Source organism: Ovis canadensis, chromosome 13, assembly GCF_042477335.2.
Source record: "Ovis canadensis isolate MfBH-ARS-UI-01 breed Bighorn chromosome 13, ARS-UI_OviCan_v2, whole genome shotgun sequence".
In the NCBI taxonomy this organism is placed as follows: domain Eukaryota; kingdom Metazoa; phylum Chordata; class Mammalia; order Artiodactyla; family Bovidae; genus Ovis; species Ovis canadensis.
The window spans coordinates 35,280,290-35,305,801 of NC_091257.1; the positions used below are offsets into that span (position 1 = coordinate 35,280,290).

Here is a 25,512-nt window from a genome sequence, read left to right on the forward strand (position 1 = left end):
ATACATCATTGTGATTTGGATTTGCATTTCCCAGGTGATGATTGATGTTAAACAATTTTTCATGAACCTTTTGGTCATATCTACATCCTCTCTGGAAAAATGTTTATTTGGTTCTTCCCATTTAACAATTGAATTATTATTATTATTTTTGATATTAAGTGGTGCAGATTTTTTTAAACCTATTTTAGATATCTGCCTTTTATCTGATTTACAAATATTTTCTCCCATTTCCATAGACTGTCTTTTCATTTTGTTGATGGTTTCCTTTGCTTTGCAGAAGCTTTGTAGTTTGATCTAGGCCCACCTGTTTAGTTTTGCTTTTGGAGCCTTTGCTTTTGACGTCAAATCCAAAACAAACAAACATTGCCGAGATGAACGTCCAGAAGCTTACACCCTGTGCTTTCTTCTAGGAGGTTTATGGTTTCAGGTTTTGGATTGTAGTCTCTAATCAGTTTTTTTTTTTTTTTACCCCCCGTTCTTGTCCAATTTTGAATTAGATATTTTTTTTTCATTGTTGATATTTCACAGTTCTCTGTTATTTTAGACCCAAGACCTTTATCAGATAATGTACTGGGAAAGATTTTCTCCCAGTCTAGGCTAATCTTTTCATTCACTTAGTCTTTCAGAGAGACATTTTTAATTTTAATAAAATCAGACTTACCCATTTATTCTCTTTTATATATAGTGCTTTGGATATTATATGTAAAAAATCATTGCAAAGCCCAAGGTCACCTCAATTTCCCCCTGTGTTATTTTCTTCACTTTATAGTTACACTTTTTACATTTTGGCTTATCATCTACTCTGAATTAATGAAAGTGAAATCTCTAAAGTCTGCGTTTATATGTTAATATCTTTCAGTTCAGTTCAGTTGCTCAGTCATAGCCGACTCTTTGTGACTCCATGAATTGCAGTACGCCAGGCCTCCCTGTTCATCACCAGCTCCCAGAATTCACTCAAACTCACGTGCATCGAGTTGGTGATGCCATCCAGCCATCTCATCCTGTCGTCCCCTCCTCCTCCTGCCTCCAATCCCTCCCAGCATCAGAGTCTTTCTTCTGTGTGGATGTCCAGTTGTTGGAAAGGTTGTTCTTTCTCTGAATTGCCCCTGCCCCTTTGTCAGAAATCAACTTTCTGTATTTGTGTGGATCTACTTCTGGGCTCTCCATTCTGTTCCATTGATTAATTACGTTGTTTGATTACTAAAGCTTTATACTAACTTTTGAAATTAGGTGGTATATTCACACTGCTGTGAAGTCTTCAAATGTTGTTCTTCAGGATTGATTTTTCTGAGTCTTTGCCTTTTCATGTGAACTTTAAACTCATTTTGTGAATATTCATAAAAGAACTTGGTGGAATTTTTATTGGGATTCTGTTGAGTTCATACATGAAGTTGGGAAGAGCTGTTAACATTGTTACCTTATCCATAAACATGGGATGTTTCTCCATTAATTCAAATTTTCTTTGATTTTTTAAAATCAAAACTTTATATTTCTTTATATTACTCATGCATATATTTTTAGATTTATATTTATACATTTCTTGGATACTAATAAAAATAGTTCTGTGTTTTTAATTTCAAAGCCTAATTGTCCATTACGGGTATATAGGAAAGTGGTTTACCTTATATATTAACCTTGGATCCTGTAACCTTGCTGTAATCACTTGTTAGTTTCAGGATTTTTTTTTTTAATATGTGATTAAAAAAATTTTTTTTACATGTAAAATTGTCATAAAAATTGGACAGTTTTATTTCTTCCTTCCCAATCAGTATATCTTGTGTGTGTGTTTCCTTGCTGCATTATGTAGGTCTTTCAGTATGATATTGATCAGGAAAAGAGGACATTCTTGCTTTATATCTGATCTTAGGGAGAAAACACCTAGTTTTTCACCATTAAGTATGGTATTAGCTGTGGGGTTTTGGTAGATGTTCATCAAGAAGGTAATTTCTTTATATTCCTGGTTTTCTCAGAGTTTCTTTTAATTATAATTAATGTTGGATTGAGTCCAATACTTTTTTTGTATCAGTTGATATAATCATAACTTTTCTTATTTATAGACAGTTGATGTGATGGATTACATTAATTTATTTTGAATGTTGAACCAATTTTACACATCTCGAATAAATTCCACTTGGTAATATATAGAGTGGTATATAGTTTGGACATGACGGAAGTGACTTAGCTTGCATGCACACACATTTATTTTTATACATTGCTGGATTTGATTTGCCTTCATCTATGTTCATGAAAGATTGGTTTGTAACTTTTCTTCTTTTGTCTTTTGTCTGGCAATAGGGTAATACTGTCCTCATAGAATTGGAGTAGGAAACAGCAACCTACTCCAGTATTCTTTCCTGGAAAATTCCAAGGACAGAGGAGCCTCATGGGCTACAGTCCACGGGGTCACAAAGAATGGGACACAAAACTGAGCACCTGAGTACACATGCCTGTCTTCATAGAATAAGTTAGGAAGCATCCCTTATGCTTCTGCCTTCTAGAAGAGGTGGTAGACAATTGGAGGAATCAAAAGGGTTACTAGTTCATGATCTTCTTTTCTGGAAAATTTTTACTTCAAATATTGCCTGCGTATATTTCTATTTTTTTAATCTCTCTTGTAAGTTTCATTTAGTCATATGTTGGATTCTACGATTCTATGTTCCAGGCTCTTAAACTATACTTTAAAATATTTGCGTACATCTCTATGGTGCATTTTGTATATTTATTTATTTATTTATTTCCATTCCCCCAAATCATCCCACCCTCACTTTCTCCCACAGAGTCCAGAAGACTGTTCTATACATCTGTGTCTCTTGCTGTCTCGCATACAGGGTTATCGTTACCATCTTTCTAAATTCATATATATGTGTTGCTGCTGCTGCTGCTGCTGCTGAGTCACTTCAGTCGTGTCCGACTCTGTGCGACCCCATAGGCGGCAGCCCACCAGGCTCCCCTGTCCCTGGGATTCTCCAGGCAAGAGCACTGGAGTGGGGTGCCAGTTAGTATACTGTATTGGTGTTTTTCTTTCTGGCTTACTTCACTCTGTATAATAGGCTCCAGTTTCATCCATCTCATTAGAACTGATTCAAATGTATTCTTTTTAATGGCTGAATAATACTCCATTGTGTATATGTACCACAGCTTTCTTATCCATTTGTCTGCTGATGGACATCTAGGTTGCTTCCATGTCCCGGCTATTATAAACAGTGCTGCGATGAACATTGGGGTACATGTGTCTCTTTCAATTCTGGTTTCCTCGGTGTGTATGCCCAGCAGTGGGATTGCTGGGTCATAAGGCAGTTCTATTTGCAATTTTTTAAGGAATCTCCACACTGTTCTCCATAGTGGCTGCATTAGTTTGTATTCCCACCAATAGTATAAGAGGGTTCCCTTTTCTCCACACCCTCTCCAGCATTTATTGCTTGTAGACTTCTGGATAGCAGCCATTTTGACTGGTGTGAAATGGTACCTCATTGTGGTTTTGATTAGCATTTCTCTGATAATGAGTGACGTTGAACATCGTTTCATGTGTTTTTTAGCCATCTGTATGTCTTCTTTGGAGAAGTGTCTGTTTAGTTCTTTGGCCTATTTTTTGATTCGGTCATTTATTTTTCTGGAATTGAGCTGCATAAGTTGCTTGTATATTTTTGAGATTAATTCTTGGTCAGTTGCTTCATTTGCTGCTATTTTCTCCCATTCAGAAGGCTGTCTTTTCACCTTGCTTATAGTTTCCTTTGTTGTGCAGAAGCTTTTAATTTTAATTAGGTCCCATTTGTTTATTTTTGCTTTTATTTCCAATATTCTGGGAGGTGGGCCATAGAGGATCCTGCTGTGATTTATGTCGGAGAGTGTTTTGTCTATGTTCTCCTCTAGGAGTTTTATAGTTTCTGATCTTATGTTTAGATCTTTAATCCATTTTGAGTTTATTTTTGTGTATGGTGTTAGAAAGTGTTCTAGTTTCATTCTTTTACAAGTGGTTGACCAGTTTTTCCAGCACCACTTGTTAAAGAGATTGTCCTTTCTCCATTGTATATTCTTGCCTCCTTTGTCAAAGATAAGGTGTCCATAGGTGCGTGGATTTATCTCTGGGCTTTCTATTTTGTTCCATTGATCTATATTTCTGTCTTTGTGCCAGTACCATACTGTCTTGATGACTGTGGCTTTGTAGTAGAGCCTGAAGTCAGGCAGGTTGATTCCTCCAGTTCCATTCTTCTTTCTCAAGATTGCTTTGACTATTTGAGGTTTTTTGTATTTCCATACAAATTGAGAAATTATTTGTCCTAGCTCTGTGAAAAATCATTTCGTGTATTTTAAAAAATATCTTCCAATTCACTAAATTTTTCATTCATTTTTTTTTTCTTTCTGCTTCTACCATTTACTTTACTTTCATTCTCAATGATTATATTTTTCCTGGGCACTTTTATAAAATCATGCTTAGTCTCTTTCTTTCTGTTTGTTTTAAAAATTTAATCTTTTAAAATCTTTGATAAATAATTTTTATTCACTATTACATAATGCCAATGTATGACACTTTGGGTATGTAATTATACCTTTGTTTATTTGATTATTTGTGATGTCCCTGAGTTATATACACTTGTTTGTGACTTGCCAGTTAATTTTTCACTGAGTTCTTATTTGGATGATCATAACCTATGGGAATCCTTATTGAAGGTGTCAGGAATTTATTTCCTAGCATATTCTTCCTCTGGCTTTCTCAGTGATAGCACTTGTATTTCCCTATACTATATAAATCCAAATCTTTTTATGACCTTTCTCAGTTCATCTTTCGAGATTAGGGTTATGAGTCACTTCAATCTGTAATAGAGAAAATGCTTTCTCATGCCTTCTTCATGCATCTTATACCTCTTTCAGTCATTATTTTGAACTCATCTGAAATTTTCCTTAAAATATTCTTCAGTAATAAATTCTGAGTTAATGCTATTTCCTTTTTCCTATTTTCCTTCCAACTCTTGGGAATTTTCTTTAAGATTTATAGGCCCAGGATTCAGTTATATATTTTAAAGCAGTTTATATTCCACTCCGTCCATCATCTAAATTTCTTGTATTTTGAGAATCACACATTGTCGTCAGTCGTGTCCGACTCTGTGTGACCCCACAGACGGCAGCCCACCAGGCTCCCCCGTCCCTGGGATTCTCCAGGCAAGAACACTGGAATGGGTTGCCATTTCCTTCTCCAATGCATGAAAGTGAAGTCGCTGAGTCGAGTCCGACTCTTAGCGACTCCATGGACTGCAGCCCACCAGGCTCCTCCGTCCATGGGAGTTTCCAGGCAAGAGTACGCATGCTGCTTTTTAAATATAAAGTATAACCTACTACTTTTTAGCCAAAATTAGAATCAGTGTGAGTACATTTTTAAAAATATATGTCTCATATCACCTTTCCAAGTTGTAATTTCTTTTACATTAGGGACGTTGTCATTTTTTTTCCCCCATTGTGTCTCTCCTATCTTCCTAACCCCCACCCCCAATGTCTAGTGTAAAGTAGCTTCTCAATCTTTTAAAAAAGATAGAATGGTATGTCTTTCTAAAATGAATATTCTCCGTCACTTTGCTCTTGGAAATCTCACCTTTATATGAAATTATTGAACAATTATTGCCAATTAAAATTACATAGTCCTTTTTTAGACTATGTAATTTTAGAACTCATCTCTCTTGAGTTCTAATCCAGGTATGTACCATCATTTAATAATCATGTGATCTTGGACAACTGAGTACTATTTTTTAAATTTAGATCTACGGAACAATGCAAGATACTTTGGATATAACGAGACAGTGTATATAATGCACCCAGCCCAGTGTACGAGCACTGGATCTCTAAGACTTGTCCTTTTCCTCAGTAAACTAGATAAAAACAACCCTGGGTGCTACCAGTATCAGTTTATACCTCTTTTGGTATACGTAGAGAAAAAGTGATTAAATATATTATCATTTGAATATAAATTTACCTTTTGGCCACAAAATATAAATTTGCTTTATATACTGGATTATACTGATTTACTTTGGGTGCCACTATTCCAGTTCATTTCTTGTCTAAATGATGAATGGCACTTGGAACAGTATAGAGCAATGTTAGTTTTAGTAGACAGTAACGGTTAATAAAGGAGTTTCCCAGCTGCAACTAGGCAATAAACAGCTATGATAGCAACAAAATGTGTAACTTTTTTTCTAAATGGAAAATAGTGATCATATAAAACATTAAGGGACCTGAATTCAGAGTTAGAATATAAAATTGAAATGTTTTTATGCTTTCATGCCTTTTTACTCTCTTCTGCTTATTCTTTTTTCTTCTTTATAACATTCTCTCATTTCTATTCTCTCTTGTCTTCCTTACTTGAAGAGGAAAATCTGGAATGAGTTTTGACATGATACATGTCTTTACTTATTCAGTGTAGGGGGGTGGTGGAGTGTATTGCCAATGCAACACAAAATTGCAATTTCAAAATCTGAAGGACCTTTAAAAACAGCACAAGATTTAGAAATAAAAAAAGCCACATTGAACACAAGAATTATATGCCTTTTATGTAGCAGCACTAAAACCTTCACCTCTTGCATTTATTTACATGTGCCTAGCAAAAGTTGAAATGCTGGTAAGCCCTCCTAAGTTACATTCAATAAGGAATTACTTACTGACCTATCTGCCAGGACCTTGCTAGTAACTCATGATACAATAGTGAGAAAGTCACAGTCCAGCTCTAGTCTTACAGACTAGTGGAGGAATCACTGAAGTAAATACCAGTGACCACACCAGACCCAGAAGTATTTAAGATTAGTGAGCAGAAGACTATGAGAGGCAACCTGGGAACAAAACTGAATTCAGCATGAGAAAATAAGTCAAGATACTTCAAAGATGGTCTTCAAAATTGGAAAACTAAAGATTAATTGGTATGCATCTGGTGGTTGGGATAGGAAGGAGATCTCAAATCTGGAGTCTTGAGATGCATGTTCAGAAAACTGCCAGGGTCATGCTTCAGCAAAATTGTGATGGAGAACACAGAGGAGGGTTCAATCAGCAGTGAACTGCAACAGGTAAGCTGCCAGGGCATATGGCACTTACAGTTATTTTAGATGGAATAAGTAGGAGTGGCTTATGCTTTGAAAATGATCACTCTGCCTGAAGAAGGAAAATGTGTTATGGATAGGAGGCATCTGGTTCAAGGTGTTGCTGAGATAAGAACTGATGGAGTCTTCACTTGACATATATGGAATTCAACTCATGAGATTTGATGATTGATGGATAGGTGGTGAGAGTAGTCCTGGGCCAACATATCAGTTCCTGGCTTGGCAAGGTGGTGCTGTTCACTGAAATATAGAATATGGGAGTAAAGGCTCATTGGGTGGGTGAGGGAAAGGAAGATGAGGTTAATTTTTGATGCCAGTGTAGAAGTCACAGTGTCTGCCTATGTGCCCTGTGTATGTGTATATATACTCAGGAAGAAGACTTAAAATATAGGTTTGAGCAGCATGTCATATCGTGGGCTTCCCTCACAGCTCAGTTGGTAAACACTCCGCCTGCAATGCAGGAGAACCCGGCTTGATTCCTGGGTTGGGAAGATCTGCTGGAGCAGGGATAGGCTACCCACTCCAGTATTCTTGGGCTTTCCTTGTGGCTCAGCTGGTAAAGAATCCGCCTGCAATGCAGGAGACCTGGGCTCGATCCCTGGGTTGGGAAGATCCCCTGGAGAAGGAAAAGGCTACCCACTCCAGTATTCTGGCCTGGAGAATTCATGGATACAGTCCACGGGGTGGCAAAGAGTTGGACACGACTAAGTGACTTTCACTTTCAGCATGTCATGTCAGGGCTTCAGATGTGGACTTGGGAGACAACAATGTGTAGATGATACTTGAAATTATGAGCATGAAGAGAAAGCCTGGAAAATATAATCTGAGCACAGAGGAGGACTAACATGGAACTATCAGGTTAATCAGCATTTAAGAGATGTACAAAGAAAGGAGTAGGCAATTCACTTACAAAGCAAAGAGGTGGGGAGAATAAATATTTCTGAAATAGAACAAAGCATAGAGTGAGGAAATGCTAAATTGTGTGAAGTGTTTAATAATAGGGCAAAATTATGAATTTTTCTCCGTGAATCCTGAATAATCATACTGTAGAACTTTATATCTTTATCGAGCCTTTTCTCTTTGAATATGTGAAAAATCTTGCTTTCCTTGTATCTTCTTCAAAAGCATAGGTACGTTGCTGGTCCCTGGTCTGTGATTCTTTTCACCCTACATTCTTCAGTCACTCCATGTAGTCTTTGTGTTTTCATCTCTTGAAGTTATATTGCAGAAATTAAAAGTAGTTCGAAAGAACTTTAATGTATTGTTAATAAATCAAATGTAAAGGACTATTTTGAATAATCAACTTCATATGATTTCTATTTTTCAGTTTCACTGAATTATTATTTGTAATATGAAGTTCAAGTGTTCTGAACTTGAGTATACTGTTCATTGTTAATATCACCCTGAAATCGTATGTTTCACTTGTAAAAGCAAAGTAAGATGAATTAACAGGAAAATCCACATACTACAGAAGAAAGAACACTGCATTCAGCAGCAGGATATTTGAGTTCCAGTTTCTAACACCAAATTACTGTGTTTCCTCATACATATACCTTAACTGTCTTGAGTCCAAATAATGTAATTTGGAAAATAAGGATCTCCAGTGTCCCTTTGGTTTTTAAAATCCAGTGTTTTTCAGTTTATCTCAACAAACAGTGCAAAGTTTCCATTCAGTGATAAAGGACAAGAATTTCATTCTCATGAAACAGTTCTAATATTTAATATTTAATCTAATATTTCAGTTCTAATAGGCCTGAAATAGTTGAATAAATTTTCATTACAATGTTCTGAATTGCATGAACATGATTAAACATAGGAATTCATATAGAGCATTTTTATGTTGCTTCTAACTTTGAGGTGGTTTTCCTCCCATTTATGTGCCTGCTCTTTAAAAAAAAATTTTTTTTTCTTTCAGGATATAGCATGATCATAAGGGCTTAAACTGTTTGAACATGGTATAACTAGGGCAATAAACATACATGCTTAGCTAGATATAGAAATGATGCAATTGGTCAGTTAAATATTTTCTAAAGACACTCCTCTGAAAGAGTAAATGAGCTGCCTTGGACTCATTTGTTAAGAGTTGTGGATGGTTACCAATAGTTTCCAGTCATAAGAGGTAAACCTGGAAATCAAAGAACAGAGGAAAGAAAAAGGATGTTTCCAGTTATGGACTCACCTGTGACAGCTGCCTGATCTCTAAGAGACATGTCAAGTGATGCTCCTCTGCCAGAATGTTAACTTTCCCAAAGAATGAAGCTTTGTGTGTCCTTTGGATTTCCTGTATTTTCATCTCCGTACTGGTTCAGCAAGGAACTGGAGTTTTTCAGTGTGACAATGGGGTCTCTTTGCCTCTTGACAATGTGTGTGACTTCACAGATCAGTGTGGTGACATGAGCGATGAACGGCAATGTAAGTTTCCTTCCTCTCTGTCCTCTAAGTCCTGTCCACCTTTAATCCAGGGGCTGCTGAGTTGCTTGAGGAAGTTCAGCTAGATGCCTGATTCTGCACAGAGTTCATTTCTATGACTTCAGTGTCAATCAGAAACTAAAAGACTCTTTTTCAGACATAAAGAGCAGACTGATGGACACAGGGCGGGGACGGTGAGGGTGGGATGAATTGAGAAAGTGGCATTGAAGCATCGTCAGTCGCTCAGTTGTGTCTGACTCTTTGCGACCCCATGGACTGCAGCGCGCCAGGCTTCCCTGTCCATCACCAACTCTCGGAGCTTACTCAAACTCAAGTCCATCAAGTTGGTGATGTAAAATAGATAGCCAATGGAATGTCACTGTATGATAACAGGTAACTCAAATTTGGATCCTGGTCTGACAGTCTAGACGGGTGGGATAGGATTGCGGGGGTAGGAGGGAGTTTCAAGAAGTAGGGCAAATACATGTACCTGTAGTTGATTCATGTTGATATGTGGCAGAAAGCAACACAATATTACAAAGCAATTATCCTCCAGCTAAAAATAAATAAATTTAAAGAAACAGATCCACAAATAAAAATAACTCTACTTAAATGTTATCAAATTGCTAAGATTCTTCTTGATGGGCTGTATTTTGAATCAGTTTTTACTGAGTATAAAGAGGGAATGAAATGCAAAAAGATAAGTTTAATGTTGTTATCCATGAAGCAAGGTTTTTAAAAAACTTAGTCATGCAGTTTTAAAGTGTGGTGATGAAAATTATGAGCTTAAGTTGGAATATAGTTATGGGAATATTTAATATTAATTTAAGATTGAATGAGGAGGTTTTATTTTTGCTTATATGATACTCCCACCACGTGAGTTGGTATCTGTTGTACACAGAGCATAACTGATGAATATCCTGTGATTCTAAGGCAGAGGAAAGAGGGGAAGCCTTAGAGAGTTCAGGGCCTTGATTTGGATCCTGGGTCAGCCATCTACTAATTGTGTAATCTTGGACCTCCAGTTTGTTATAAGAAGTCATAAAATGAGATAAACTGATCTCCCTGGTGGGAAAATACTCCTGGTATAACATTAATAAAAAGTTCACTTAGGAAGATACAGGTAAAGACATGTATGTTTCTATAGTTTCCATTACAGTATCACATCCTGAAAATAGACTGCATTTCATCAATGGAAGGAGTGCCATTCCTACAAGCAGCCACCTTTTATAAACAACATTTTCATACAATTAAATGGGTCCATTATTGATTTGTAGTAACCCTCAGATACCTGGGGCACTAAGTCTGGTATTTTAGAACAATTTACTCAAACAGTTTCTGTTTCGTGTTCAGAAACGATCTTAATTAGTGCTTACAGAATTCTTCATCTTCTCCTACATAAAGCTCTACATATTTGCTTTGTTGGAATTTGTAAATTCAGTTGTTACCACAAAAACAAGAAAAACTGGAAATCTTCTCTTTGGAAGGAAACAGGTGAGGGATTTTTCTCCTACAGTTTGTGATTACAATCAGGCTGTTAGGAACTATTAAACACAAACTGCACCGAAAGAGAAGGATTCATTTATATTTGTCCAGTTTACCCAGAGAGGCCACCTGTGGACGCACTGCCCTTTCTTTGGCCTGTCTGGCAGAAGCCATTACTATTCTTTGAGCAGCAAAGGGAAACCACTTGGCTGGTTTGACCAGAAGTGCAAAGTCCCTTCCATTAATAATCCCTCTGAAGCTTCCTTTAGCACGATTGCTCTGATAACATGAGTGGTTCTGCTTTGAGGAAAAGGTTAATGTGAAAGAAGGGAAGAGTTGCTGAGCAGGAAAGATCTGGCTGCATGAAAGATTCTAATAACCCCAGACTGAGAGAAGCATGAAGGAACAGATCTGTCGAATAAACAGATTTCATTTTAAATGTTACCCTGGGGAAGTCACCCCTTGGCTTTTTCACTTTTCATTTTCATTTCTGAGAAGTTCCACTTCGGTATTTTATTTAAAATGGGATAACCATAGATAAAATTGACAATCACTTTAAAGCATGAATTTCTTTTGTATACCACACTAGAGGGGAAATATTGTGGAGGAATCATGATAGCAAAGAAGTTTTTCTCTTGAAAATTTATAATGCTAAACTTACAGACAAGATGTATTTTTTTTTCTAAAGCTAACTTTATTATGATGTTTAAGCAATCACATTTTTGGGGAAAAAAGCAATCTGTGACCCTCTTTAAAGTCCAAATAATGTGAGCTCTAGAGAATGGATTAATATAATTTTAAAAATGAAATTGGCATAGTTAAAATTCAGATGCAACTAATTCTATTAATACTTTTTTGAAAATTTTCTTATTTTACATGATGGTCCTATTTTCAGAATATTTGAACATATTATTTTAACTCAGTATTTTTTTAAGAGAGTAAATTTAGAAAGACTAAATCTTCAGAATGAAATAAATTATGTATACATGATATTGAACAAATAAATTTTGAGCAAGAAAAATAATTTTTAGGTATAGCAATTAAATGTTTTTAATGTTGACAAGAACTTCCCTTTACTAGAATTTATTAATATCCTGAGCCAGGGAAATAAGTGTTGTGGTACTGCTCTAGGTTGTTTTTTTTTTTTTTAAATTATGTTTCTCATGTCACATTGTCTGCCTCCATGCGGTACCCCATTGCCTGGTCTGCCTCATTCTGTTAAGTTTTATTAGTTTAATTAAACTAAGCAATAGTTTCTTTTTTAGCAATCATGCAAAATTATTTGATGTCCAAAGGCTTTATTGTTTTATTTTTATTGAGCGACAAAACAGTAATGTTACTTATGTTACTATCATTCAGATAACAAATGAACCATGAGATAATAACCTATACTATTGATACAATGTTGAGGTATATCCCATGCAGTGGGTCTCTACTACTGGAATACTGCCAGAAAATATTCCTAGATAATTACTTGAGCATACTTGAAGTTAGTTTTAACATTAACTGTTTAACTTTTAAATATTAACTGTTTAACATTTAAACATTAACTGTTTAACATTTATGTTTAGAGCTAAATTTACTGTGACTCAAAAATGGAAAAATATATTCAGTTATATAATTTCTCTCATACTTACATGTTTTGCTTAAGAATACTGCCATTTAGTCTCTTTTGTTTATTTTGATATGATGAAATACATCACAAAGTTTTAAAGTATTACCTAACTTCTTCTGCAAACTTTTTGGATTTAGGAATTTTTCAAAAGGTATTTACTTCATATAAATCTTCGTATGTGAAATGTGTGAAATTACCTCAGAGGTACATTCTGAAAATCTGAGAGGTGATAGTGTTTATTCAGATGATATTAAGTACAAACATTGTTTCTTCAGTAGGATGACATAAATGTCAACTACTTTTAAAAGTGATTGTAATTGCAGAAGTTCATTGAAGTATATGAAGATAAACATTAATAGAGTGAAATGTGAGTTTTCATGTACAGTATTTATCTTACCACTACATTGTATGCAAAATGAATTTTCTGTATGCAAGAGTGATAACTTTCTATTAAAGGTCCCATATTCACCATTACTGACAGCGGTGGAAAGTGGTAAGATCTTTTGGCCAAACTGCTGCTCTGAAGTAGAGAATTGTTTGTAAGCAGCTATATAACCTTTATAATACTCATGTAATACTACTGCAGGTTGGAGTAAATGCCACACATAGTCAGTATTTCTGTAGAAATCACCAGACAATTAGATTCAGAGAATTCCTTTGAATTTTGCTAATCTTGAGTAACAGTATTACAGTTAAAATAATGATTTGGAAATCTGATGGTATCTGTGTCAAATTCTTGCCAAAGATGTGCTTAATGGCTTGAGATTAAAGGCAACTATATGACAAGATTCCAACCTAAGTAACATTAGATAATTCTGGTGTGAGCTATGGAACTTCTTATTCCATTTGCTATCACATACCTTTCTGAATTAGGATTTTTCCTATTTTTGTCTCATTGAAACTATTAAAATTAATTCAGTGTGAAGTATAAACATTTCCCTGATAAAATCAATTAATGGTTTCAAATTGCTCAGCCAAATAATAGCACTCTTTCATGGAAATTTACTTTTGAGGATAATTAAAATTTACTTTTATTTAATTGGAGTATTTTGAATGTATTTTTATCCTTTGCAGGAACCGGCCATTAATTTTTAAATTAAATGAGGGTAAGGGAGATAATTCTTTGTGAAAATTTTTTATATACTATCTACATGAGGGAAATCATCTTCTAAACAGTAAAATGTATGTAAAAGTTTGTGACTATGAAATACACAGCTTTCCTCAAAAAGGAATGGGATAAAAACACTTAATCTTGGACTAGAAGGAAATTAACCTTAACACACTAATGGCTATATATGGAAAATCCACAGGTAACATTATACTCAATGGTGACAGACTGAAAACTTTTTCTTTAAGATCTGGAGCAAGATAAGTTGCCCTCTTTAATCACCTCTGTCAGCATAGTACTAGAAGTCCCAGCCAGAGCAATTAGACAATAAAAAGAAATTAAAGCCATTAAAACTGGATATGAACACAAAAATTTATCTCTGTTCACGGAAAATGGGATCTTAACTATAGAAAATCCTAAAAAGTCTATGAAAAAAATGTTAGAAGGAAGAAACAAATTAAGCTGCCAGATTCAAAATCAACATACAAATGTTAGCTGCATTTCTGTACACAATGAACCATCTAAAAAGGAAATTAAGAAAAAATTCCATTCATAAAAGTGTAAAACAAAATAAAATACCTAGGAATAAACATAGCCAAGGATATGAAATCTAAAAATTGTTGGCTGGAAGAAATTAAAGAAGACCCAAATAAATGCAAAGACATCTCATATTCAGGGATTGGAAGAATTAATAGCGTTCAGGTGTCAGTAGTACCCAAGTATCCTCCAGCAGATGAATGAGTAAATAAGATGTGGTAGATACATACAAGGAGAAAGCAATGGCAACCCACTCTAGTACTCTCACCTGGAAAATCCCATGGACGGAGGATACTCGGGGGCTGCAGTCCATGGGGTCGTGAAGAGTCGGACACAACTGAGCAACTTCACTTTCACTTCTCACTTTCATGCATTGAAGAAGGAACTGGCAACCCACTCCAGTGTTCTTGCCTGGAGAATCTCAAGGATGGGGGAGCCTGGTTGGACACGACTGAAGTGACTTAGCAGCAGCAGCAGATACATACAATGGAGTATTGTTCAGATTTAAAAAGGAAGGACATTCGGACACATGCTACAACATGGATGAACCTTGAGGGCAATTATATTAAGTGGAATAAACCAATCGCAAAAGGACAAATATTTTATTCCACTTTTATGAGGTACCTAGAGTAGTCAAGTTTATAGACAGAAAGTAGAATGGTGGTTTTGAGGGGCCGAGGGGAGGGAGGATGAAAAGTTGGGGGATATGAAACAGTTGTGAACTTGGAGGGTGATGATGGTTGCATCATGGTGAATACATGGTGAATGTATTTGTTACCATAGAGCTATATACTTAAAATGACCGCATTTTATGTATGTCTTGGCACAATTTCTAAGAAAAGCAGGATTTATTATTAAGGAAAGACTACAACTCTGACTCATAGAACTTTCAAGAGGGAAAAAACGTGCATTATTAATATAGGCCCAGGCAAAACTGTGAAATAAATGCCTTCCATCTCTCCTTTTTAGAATTTCCTAATTCTTCTATTTTCTATTTTTTAAGAACTTCATTATTGTGACGACCTACTCATACTAAGTTAATCCTGAATTCTGCATCAATTTCTTCTCCATTACCGCTATTAAATTTTTTTCTATTTTCTATTTTCTCAGAAGCATGCCCTATGTTAACTATCACTTGAGGATACTTTTAAAAATATTTTCCCCAATTACGGTGTTAATGGTCACATTTCTGAATGGCTCTGCAATAAAATTTTAATGAGAGAATCTGGCATGGTGGAAGCCAATTCAGAAGATGATCGGGTCTTCCAAGCAACCTCAAAGAACAAGATAGAGACAGTTTCTTTTTGACAATAGTACACTTGACCTACGGTATCACAAAATTAAAAGCAAAATGATGAGTTTCTCAAGTTCAGAAAGCTCAGGAACATGATTCTTTGGGTAAATTCCTGCATCCATTCCTCCTTGTTCCATATCGAGTCCAACTGCAGCATTGCTATAATAGCAGATAAATCTCCACACAGATTTTACTATAGCATGTACTGTCAGATTTGAATGTAGATGGGTGGCATAGCAGATTATAAAAGGCAAATCAACCACAATTCAAGGAAAATTGTTCAAATGGCTTAAAATGCCCAGTTCTCTACTGGGAGAAAAATGAGTACTTAGAAAATTTTCTGATGGATTTTTTGAATAACCCAACAGTTATGAGACATTCATGATTGCTTCTTTTTAATAAGAATGAGTTGAAAAATGTATGCTCATTAGATTCATGCTGTAATGAAAAGAACCCCTGTTGAGACTATTCAGAAATAAAAATGTTTTATTTAGCTACTTTGTAGCTCTAACACTTCAGAATACATCATCATTATCCTTGTTTATTAAAGAGAACAAAAACATTGAAAACAAACATCAACTAAGTAATTTTAACACAAGGTAATTTCTTGGTATTTAAAAACTGACACCTATGTGAAAATGTGAGTATATTTCATACACATAATTGTTGAAATACAGTGATAAAAATACTTTTGCGAATATTTTGTAATCAGAAATAGATCATTGGAAACACTGCTGGGAGCTGAAAGAGACTTAAACAGATACATATTTATGTAGGCTATTGCATAGCTATTTGAATGACACAGACACATTTATATACAAATAGCACATAATTTACTTCATTTTCTGTTCAACTAGATTCTTGGATCAGTAGGAGTCCATGAGGTAATAAGTCAGGTATTCCAGCAATCCTGACTTCCCTGGTGGCTCAGACGGTAAAGGGTCTGTCTACAATGTGAGAGACCTGGGTTCAATCCCTGGGTTGGGAAGATTCTCTGGAGAAGGAAATGGCAACCCACTCCAGTACTCTTGCTTTGAAAATCCCATGGACGGAGGAGCTTGGTGCAGGCTACTATCCATGAGGTCACAAAGAGTTGGGCACAACTTCACTTTCACTTTCCAGCAATTCTAAATATTTTAAAGGCCTTAAGGCAATTGTAAATTTAATCACAGTATGATTCATAGACTAATCAAGTTTCTTAGTTTTTAGGTAGAAGGACATTGCTTCTACCTGGAAATATTGGTTTCCTTAGGTTGAGTAGAAACTCTTATCTACTGACCTTTAAATCTAGGTATTTGGTAAAAATGGGTTAGTGGATTAACATTGAGACCTTAAGAATTCAGGTTTTGAAGTCAAAAAAGACCTGGGTTCTACTTTTGGCCCCAGCATTCACTTGCTGCCTGCTTTGTAAGGTTGTTGTAAAGAGCTCAGTTCAGTTTAGTTCAGCTGCTCAGTCATGTCTGACTCTTTGCGACCCCATGAATCGCAGCACGCCAGGCCTCCCTCTCCATCACCAACTCCCGGAGTTCACTCAGACTCACGTCCTTCGAGTCTGTGATGCCATCCAGCCATCTCATCCTCTGTCGTCCCCTTCTCCTCCTGCCCCCAGTCCCTCCCAGCATCAGGGTCTTTTCCAATGAGTCAACTCTTTGCATGAGGTGGCCAAAGTACTGGAGTTTCAGCTTCAGCATCATTCCTTCCAAAGAACACCCAGGGCTGATCTCCTTTAGAATGGACTGGTTGGATCTCCTTGCAGTCCAAGGAACTCTCAAGAGTCTTCTCCAACACCACAGTTCAAAAGCATCAATTCTTTGGTGCTCAGCTTTCTTCACAGTCCAACTCTTGCATCCATACATGACCACTGGAAAAACCATAGCCTTGACTAGATGGACCTTTGTTGGCAAAGTAATGTCTCTGAGTAAACTACTGGAAGTAGAAAGCCTATCACTGACCTTCCTCAGTAAATTTTACCTAGAATATTCCTATTAATATTACAGAATACAGCTGCTTTGTAAAATCTTTCAATAAGGAATCTAGGACTAAAATTAATAAAACAGACCATTGCTGGTAAAGCAGGTTTAGCTAATGTTGTTTAAAACTGTCATTTTTAAATTGGCTCTTAGTACTCACATGGATGATTGCAAGAACATGCACCAGATGTATTACTAAGTAATATTTTGACCAAAATATGACGAAATAAAAATGAAGTTTTTGTGACTGGGTTGCCAAGGACTGTCTTATCTATTAGTCAGATTAAGCACTGTGGCTAATGTAACCAGTCAGGACAAGAACAAACTTGTCAAAGGAAAATCACCTTTACTAAGAGCTGCAACCCAGGGATGGTATATTTGTGGTTGAATTAATCTATTTTTCAGAGAGTGACATTTGCGGATGTTGGATAACAGAATAAAGCCCACTCTGGATGATTATCACAGCAACCAGGTGTGTCCAAATCCTTTCCTTTCTCCCAAGCCTGTTGGATCGCTTGTACCCAGAGAAAATGGAATTTAAAAAAAAAAGCCAGAAAATACCCTTTTTGTGGGTGATTAAAATACATTGTATCATTAGATCTTCATAGAAATCAGTCAAGGGAGAAAGGACAGGATGTCAGTATTTTAGTTTCACAGGTGAAAAAAAGGGCTTGGTGTGGGTAAGTGGTTTAGCTAGGCCCTCAGTAAGAGATAAAATCAGGGCTAGGTCCTCAGTCTCATGGCCTCATGTGTGGCATTCTGTCTGTATGACCACACTGGTTTTTACGTGTGGGGATTTATTTGAATGTCATGTGCAGAAAACCTTTGCATCGATAAAGTAGACTGAAATTGTGAAAAACGATCCAGCTGTTAATCTTTTATTTATCGTTTGTTCCTAATCTTTCTTTTTTCATGTATTGTATTATTTCTTAAGTAGACACATAGGGTTTTGGAAGCTAATTTCTTTTCTCTCTCATTAGGCTCGGATTATGAAAGATGTGATTTTGAGGATGGGCTCTGTAGTATGATACGAGATCAGAGTCTGCGACTTGGCTGGACAAAGAGGAATGGGCTGATCGGCCAGTCACCTCCATTTTATGATCACAGTGGTGATACGTCTGGTAAATGCTTTGAAGTTTATTATTCATTTTTGTCAAACAGTTGGTTAGGACAGTAAAATCTTGGGGATGTTTAGAGATTGTGATTATAATGTCTAATTTGATATCTTCTTTAACCATATTCAAGATATTTGTGATTCTAAGGTGTCATATTGTTGTTGTTATCTGGTTGCTAAGTCATGTCTGACTCTTTGCAACCTCATGGGCTGTAGCCTATCAAGCTCCTTTATCCATGGGATTCTCCAGGCAAGAATACCAGAGTGGGTTGCCATTTCCTTCTGCAGGGGGTCTTCCCAACCCAGGGATCAAACCCTTGTCTCCTGCACTGCAGGTGGATTCTTTACCACTGAGCCACTCAGAATCTAAAATGTCGTATTAGATACTTATAATTGGGTTCCTGAGATCCCCAAGGACTATCTAGATAATTGGGATTTTCTAGCTATTTTGACTCTCTCTGAAAACTGTGAAATTTAAATGTAGCAATCCTACATAAATTAATTTGTCAAATATCTTTGCTTTTGGCTCGACTGATTGTAGTAATGCTCATTTTCTTTGGCTGCCGAGAAAGCACTGATGGGTTGACCACTGGCCTTTGAGTTGGCTCTAGACCCAGATATTTATTTGTTTTATTTGTTAGCTAATGAACTTCATTCATTCACCATTTTATACCAGAAAATTAAGATATTTTAGTGAACAGAAATTGACCTTGTGCCTGCTTTCATCCGATGGCCTTATACGTGATATGAAAAGAGGTAATCTTTGGCCTGGCACAACTAATTGAAGGCTGGTGATTTTTTAAAGTTTGTATTTCTCTCAAATAAATACAATTAAATGTCATATATGAATGTTTCCCTAAAGATAACTTTTTCTTTTTGGCTGTACCATGCAACTTGTGGGATCTTAGTTCCTCAACCAGGGATCGAACCTGGTTCCATGGCAGTGAATGCCCAAGTCTCAACCACTGGACCCCCAGAGAATTACTTGCTTAGAGATAATTTAGAGCAATTGCATATTAATTGTTTGGAAATGTTTAGATAAATAGTATACATGTGGTTGGAATCCCAGCGCTGACACTTACTAAGTATATAATCTTGAGCAATTTACTTCATTAAAACTTGGTTTACTCAATTGTAAAATCTATCTTGGATCAGATTTAAGAGCTAAATAATATATTTTGAGTAGAACTTGTCATAAACTATCTGATGCAAAGTTGATATTTAATACATTCCTGAAAAATTTTGGTTTTCCTAATTTTAACTCTTCTGTAAGTAAAATGTTCATCTTCCTTGACTTTGATGACTAAGTTTTAAAAAAAGAATTTTTAACCATTGTTAGGAAAAAGCCAACTTTTCCACCACCACCCCTGTCCTCTCCCCCCCGAAAAAAGACCAGCTTCACAAACAGGACCAGTGATCCACGACAATACGTAAAAGTTTTATCGTGAATTCAGTTGAACTAGATGGTGCCACTGAATCTGGTTCCCAGATTTTAGCCAGTGTAATACCATTTCCCTTTTAGAACCTTCCCACCGTTTCTTCCTTGTACTTTACAAGATTTTTCGCAGTATACTTTTACTTACTGTAGTCTCCATCATGGGCAGAAGACTTGATATTTTGATTTTATGTCATATGTAGCTCTTACTCCATTCTTGCTTGCCTCTTCATCTGGAAGTTAGACAACATCAGAATCTCCACCTCTTTTCTGTTCTCCTCCTTTTCATCCCTCTTTCTTTCCTTCTGTCTATTTTCTCATTTTGCCATGCTAATTTCTTGATAGCCTAGTTAAGAGATAAAGTGGGATCATTTATATCAAAATTGAGATGTTATACAGGCAGACACTCTTTTATCTGTATCACTTGGTTTCACTCCAGATCTTTGGAGTCAGACTCGTTGGGTTTGAACCTTGGCCCTGCTAACCTGCTTACTATGTTGTTTCAGTTTCCTCATCTGTAAAATGGTAATAATAATATAAGCCAAAAAGGAAAAAGGAGGCAAAATTTTGATTAGCATAGTAATGAAAAGCTAGTGATTTTAATAATAGTGATGTGTCTCATAACTACAATTAAATGTTAAAATATGAGTTTTTCCCTAGAGATAATTTTAAATAAGCAAATGTTTTGCCTTCAGATATAAAGTGTTGAAAATGTTTATGGAAAAATAGCTATGCTGAAATCTTGTCTTAATTCAAAAATTCTTATTTCATGAGTTTTAATAAAATTTTTGATTAACTTACACTTGAAATAATTTGCCAGTGCTCCAGATTAAGTTTCATCATGTAATCAATGCCTTGAGAAGTTTTCTGAGCTAATTTTGAAAATCTTTTAGAACATTAAAAGCATCACTGTGCTGATGTTTGATGTCTACTAAAGCTTGAAGCAGTGATTAAGATATAGCACTGATTTTTAAAAGTATATAACATTGCAATTTGATAATATTATTATAAAAATTCAAATACATCTTTGCAATTACAGTAACACTTTTTTAAAAGGATGGACTATAACAATTTTTCTTGTAAGAGTATAAAATTTTTTCTTATAACTCATAAATGAGTTTTTCTTTTAATTCTTATAAATATATAAGTATAGAATAATTCTAGAGTTCAACTAATAGTAAAGGTGATACATGAGGTTTTTAAAATGTATAATTATCTGTAAACTTAAACTGTATAGGTTTATCAAAGATAAAAAAAATTACAAAAAGTTAATATTTCCTTTTATACCACAGATTATTTTCCTTATTTGAATATTTAAAATTAGGTTTAAATGGAATTATGAGAACTTTTGTGATTTTAACCAGTTGTTAAACTGGGTCTAAAGTCCATAGACTGTATTATGAAACACACTATTAAACAGCATCCGGTCTTTTCATTTTGTCCTAGGAAAGTATGATTGTAGTCTAGAACTGAAATCCCTTTGCTGTTCTCCACAGACACGCCTGCAGGGCCCATTTCTAGAGCATTTCTTTGATCGTTTGGGATTGTTGGGCAGTTTCAGTCAGTCTGTTGTTGGCCCCAGATGTTATATCCTGTTCCAGGCAACTATAAAGTTAAAATACTTGCCAGTTGTTTTCAACACATGCCTACCATAAGGAGTCTATTTGCACTGGGCAATTTTAGACAGCCTTACAAGTGATGGCTTTCAGGAAACGTGCATGCTCTGTCACGTCCAACTCTTTGCTAGCCCATGAGCTGTATAGCCCACCCGGCTCCTCTGTCCATGGTATTCTCCAGGCAAGAATACTGGAGTGGATTGCCGTTTCCTTTGCCATCAGGAAACATCAGTGAGGTCAAATAATGATAATTATTTGGTAATGAGGCTTGAAAGAGTTTTAGCTTCATTCTGCTCATTCCTATGGTTGCCATACTGCACCAGGAACGTTATAGTTGCTATGGGGCTTGAGAGTGGGCAATGGGAATAGGGCAAATTAAAAAAAAAAAGCCTAAAATTTATTGAAATTCATTTTTTTAAAAACTGAGATTCAGTTATCTATTGAATAAAAATTCTCCAGTTCTCTGAATTTTATTATGGTCATTTTGCCAGTATTTTCATTGCTTTTATGGAGGAAAAAATTTTCAGAGATCTTTACACTGGCAATTTTGTTAATATCATCCTCATATTTTTGTATGTTTTATGATTTCCTAAAGCTGTGGTACATATACACAATGGAGTATTACTCAGCCGTAAAAAAGAATTCATTTGAATCAGTTCTGATGAGATGGATGAAACTGGAGCCGATTATACAGAGTGAAGTAAGCCAGAAAGAAAAACACCAATACAGTATACTAACACATATATATGGAATTTAGGAAGATGGCAATGACGACCCTGTATGCAAGACAGGGAAAGAGACACAGATGTGTATAACGGACTTTTGGACTCAGAGGGAGAGGGAGAGGGTGGGATGATTTGGGAGAATGACATTCTAACATGTATACTATCATGTAAGAATTGAATCGCCAGTCTATGTCTGACGCTGGATGCAGCATGCTTGGGGCTGGTGCTTGGGGATGACCCAGAGAGATGTTATGGGGAGGGAGGTGGGAGGGGGGTTCATGTTTGGGAACGCATGTAAGAATTAAAGATATTAAAATTTAAAAAATAAAAAAATTAAAAATTAAAAAAAAATAAAAAAAAATAAAAGTACTGGGGAATATTTCAAAAAAATAAATAAATAAAGTGATTCACCTAGCCCTTTACCACTGAAGCAGACTTAAATTGATATGGCAGCATTTATTTACACACTGCTAGCAACTATAAGGGATTACTGTTTGAGAGTATCCTTTGACACAGTTTTAGCAAATATTATGTGGCTATGTTGACTTGTGAATTTAATGAACAGGAATGAGCCAAAACTTGATTCAATAGAAATGGAATTTAATAAATAGAAATTATCATCTTGAAGGAGTTTGTACGCAAGACTGCTATTTTACCTCTGTTATCTGAGCTGAGCCATTTTTCTGTCACAGATGAACCTACTTTTTCTTTTCGAAAGTTTTAATATTCTAACTTTTGCCTCATGCCTTAGAGCTTGTCACAATGATCCATTCCTGCAGCCTGAATTTTTTTGGATAGTATCTCACTGTTAAAATACTCAAGTTTTTTAGTTCCTTTAAATGCATTGGTTTCTATGCAGGAGCAATAGGATTTATATTTATTCTGCTTGTATTCATTACTATTAATCACTTAGAAGTTGGAAAATGGAGAAAAGGCAAGACTGCCTATCAGTCATTGAAGAAAGTGAGACTGAAAATTCTACCTTATCTTTTCTGAGGATCAAGGTTGGTGGAATTCATTGCCAAAATTATTGAATTTAGCCCTCAAAAACTTGATTCATGGTTTTTATTGCTTTCATATTTTATATACTTTTTTGTCATCAATCTTAAGTTTACATTGGAGTTTTACTCCTATACTTACCCAGCAACTAGGAAGAAAAACCCCTTTAATGTAAACATTTGAAATTATAAATGATATCATGTCATCTTATTTTGTAATATCATTAATCCCTATTTTATGATTTTAATAGTTAGCAACTTCATCACAGGGTTATTTTAAATATGTTTTAAAGATATGCTATGCAATTCCTTTTATGGATGCATGCATAAAATGGGAATTTATGAATCAGATGAATCAGTTCAGTTCAGTTGCTAAATTGTGTCCAACTCTTTGCAACCCCATGCACTGCAGCATGCTCAGCTTCTCTGTCCATCATCAACTCCCATAGCTTGCTCAAATTCATGTCCATCGAGTTGGTGATGATGAATACACTGAAACAAATATGGTAGAGATAAATAGATGGCATGTGATGATGACAATGATATGTGTATATGTGATATGATACTTACTACTAGTCTCCCTCAAGGACTAAGAATGGTGTGTGGACAGGACATTGAGAACCTTTTAAAAAAAATCGGCTTCGTAAGTCCCTTCTTGATGGTGAAAGCCAGTGGCAAGAAAGGGTATCAGATGAGGGAATGAGCTTGTGGAAAATATTTTGCAGCCAGGGATCTGCTTCTTTCTTTTTTCAATCATAAACTTGATAACTAAAGCCCCAGGGAAAGCAAAAGAACTTTCTATACTTTGATATTCTCCAAGGAATATCTCCAGCTATGAATTAAAGAAATTCTATGCTGATAGGGAGCAACGTAAAACTGAGCATGCAAAAAGAGTGGATATATGCATAACTGATTTACTTTGCCTTTGGACACCTGAACTAACGCAACATTGTGAATCAACTATATTCCAATAAAAATGTTTTAAAAATTGCTTGTGTATTAAAAAAATACTTGTTATTATCACTAAATTAGAATTAAAAGTTAAAAAGGTATTGCTATATTGGGTGTATTTTGAACACTTTTTTACCCCATGAAAAGAAAGCTTGTTACTGGAACAAATGCTAAAGGATCTTAAGTTGTTTCTGAATTTAAACTTTACTTTTTATGATAACCTGAAGATTATCATTTAATTTTGGACACAATATAGAATAATTCAGTGTCATAAAATGTACTAAATGACAGTTCTTATTTATAACACACCTAACTTAAATATTTATGTAATTTATTATTTTATTGAAAATGGTGTTCTATTACATAATGGCTAAAATGTATCCATCTGATTTTTAAGACCAAGCTTTGAAAACTAAATATGTTTAGGTAATTTCCTTGACAAATGAAAATAACTTTTTCTGTATGTATCGCAAATGCTTTTTAGGAGCTGAATATTTATAAACAGTAATTATGGGCCCATTGAATAGTGTTACCATTTGTATTGCAAACAATTTTATTTACACCTCAAACAATATATCCATATGACTCATTACGCTCATTTGATTTTTCACTTGCTTAACATTTGCTTTCCCTGCTGAATATGAAGCAAAAGCAAACTAACGATTGGCCACTTGTAACACCGTGATGCCAACTCTTCATCTAAATTATGTGTATAAAATTATTCCAGGTAGTACATTCTCAGACCAATTTTCTGTTATTTCAAGGATTTCAGTTATGCCTTTGACTACATCTATAAGTAATCATTAATGTTCTTTTTTCCCACTTAATTAGGGTAAATTTTGGAAAAGCTGTAGGGAATAAGAGGTTTCGTAGATTTCTTAATTAAGTCTGTCAGTGATGTGACAGTTAAATTTAATTTCCAAGGCAGTTTTAAAATACCACTAAATAACCTGGGTAGATAGACCTTCACAATCATCATCAATGTCATTTTTCCATTCTTCTTGACAAATGGGGGTTTACCAAATAGGGTAGGAGGAAATAGTGGTTCCCAGATAATACACTATAACCTTGTCAAGCATTGCAAAAATTTATGAAAGCCCAGAGAATATTCTGTATTTATTTTATAAGCTTCTAAATAGTGACAGTCCACTTGCATAATCTGTACTGCAGTGTACAGGA

The 25,512-nt window shown here is 35.4% G+C and overlaps 1 protein-coding gene across 1 annotated transcript in view; it reads left to right on the top strand.

Moving 5' to 3' along the window:
- The first annotated feature begins 9,310 nt into the window (after window positions 1-9,310).
- MALRD1 (MAM and LDL receptor class A domain containing 1) overlaps window positions 9,311-25,512 on the top strand; it is a 595,589-nt gene continuing 579,387 nt past the window's right edge. The window contains exons 1-2 of the mRNA XM_069547391.1: window positions 9,311-9,488; window positions 18,475-18,615. Of these exons, the coding sequence (XP_069403492.1) occupies window positions 9,311-9,488; window positions 18,475-18,615 (319 nt within the window). The remainder of the gene's footprint in view (window positions 9,489-18,474; window positions 18,616-25,512) is intronic.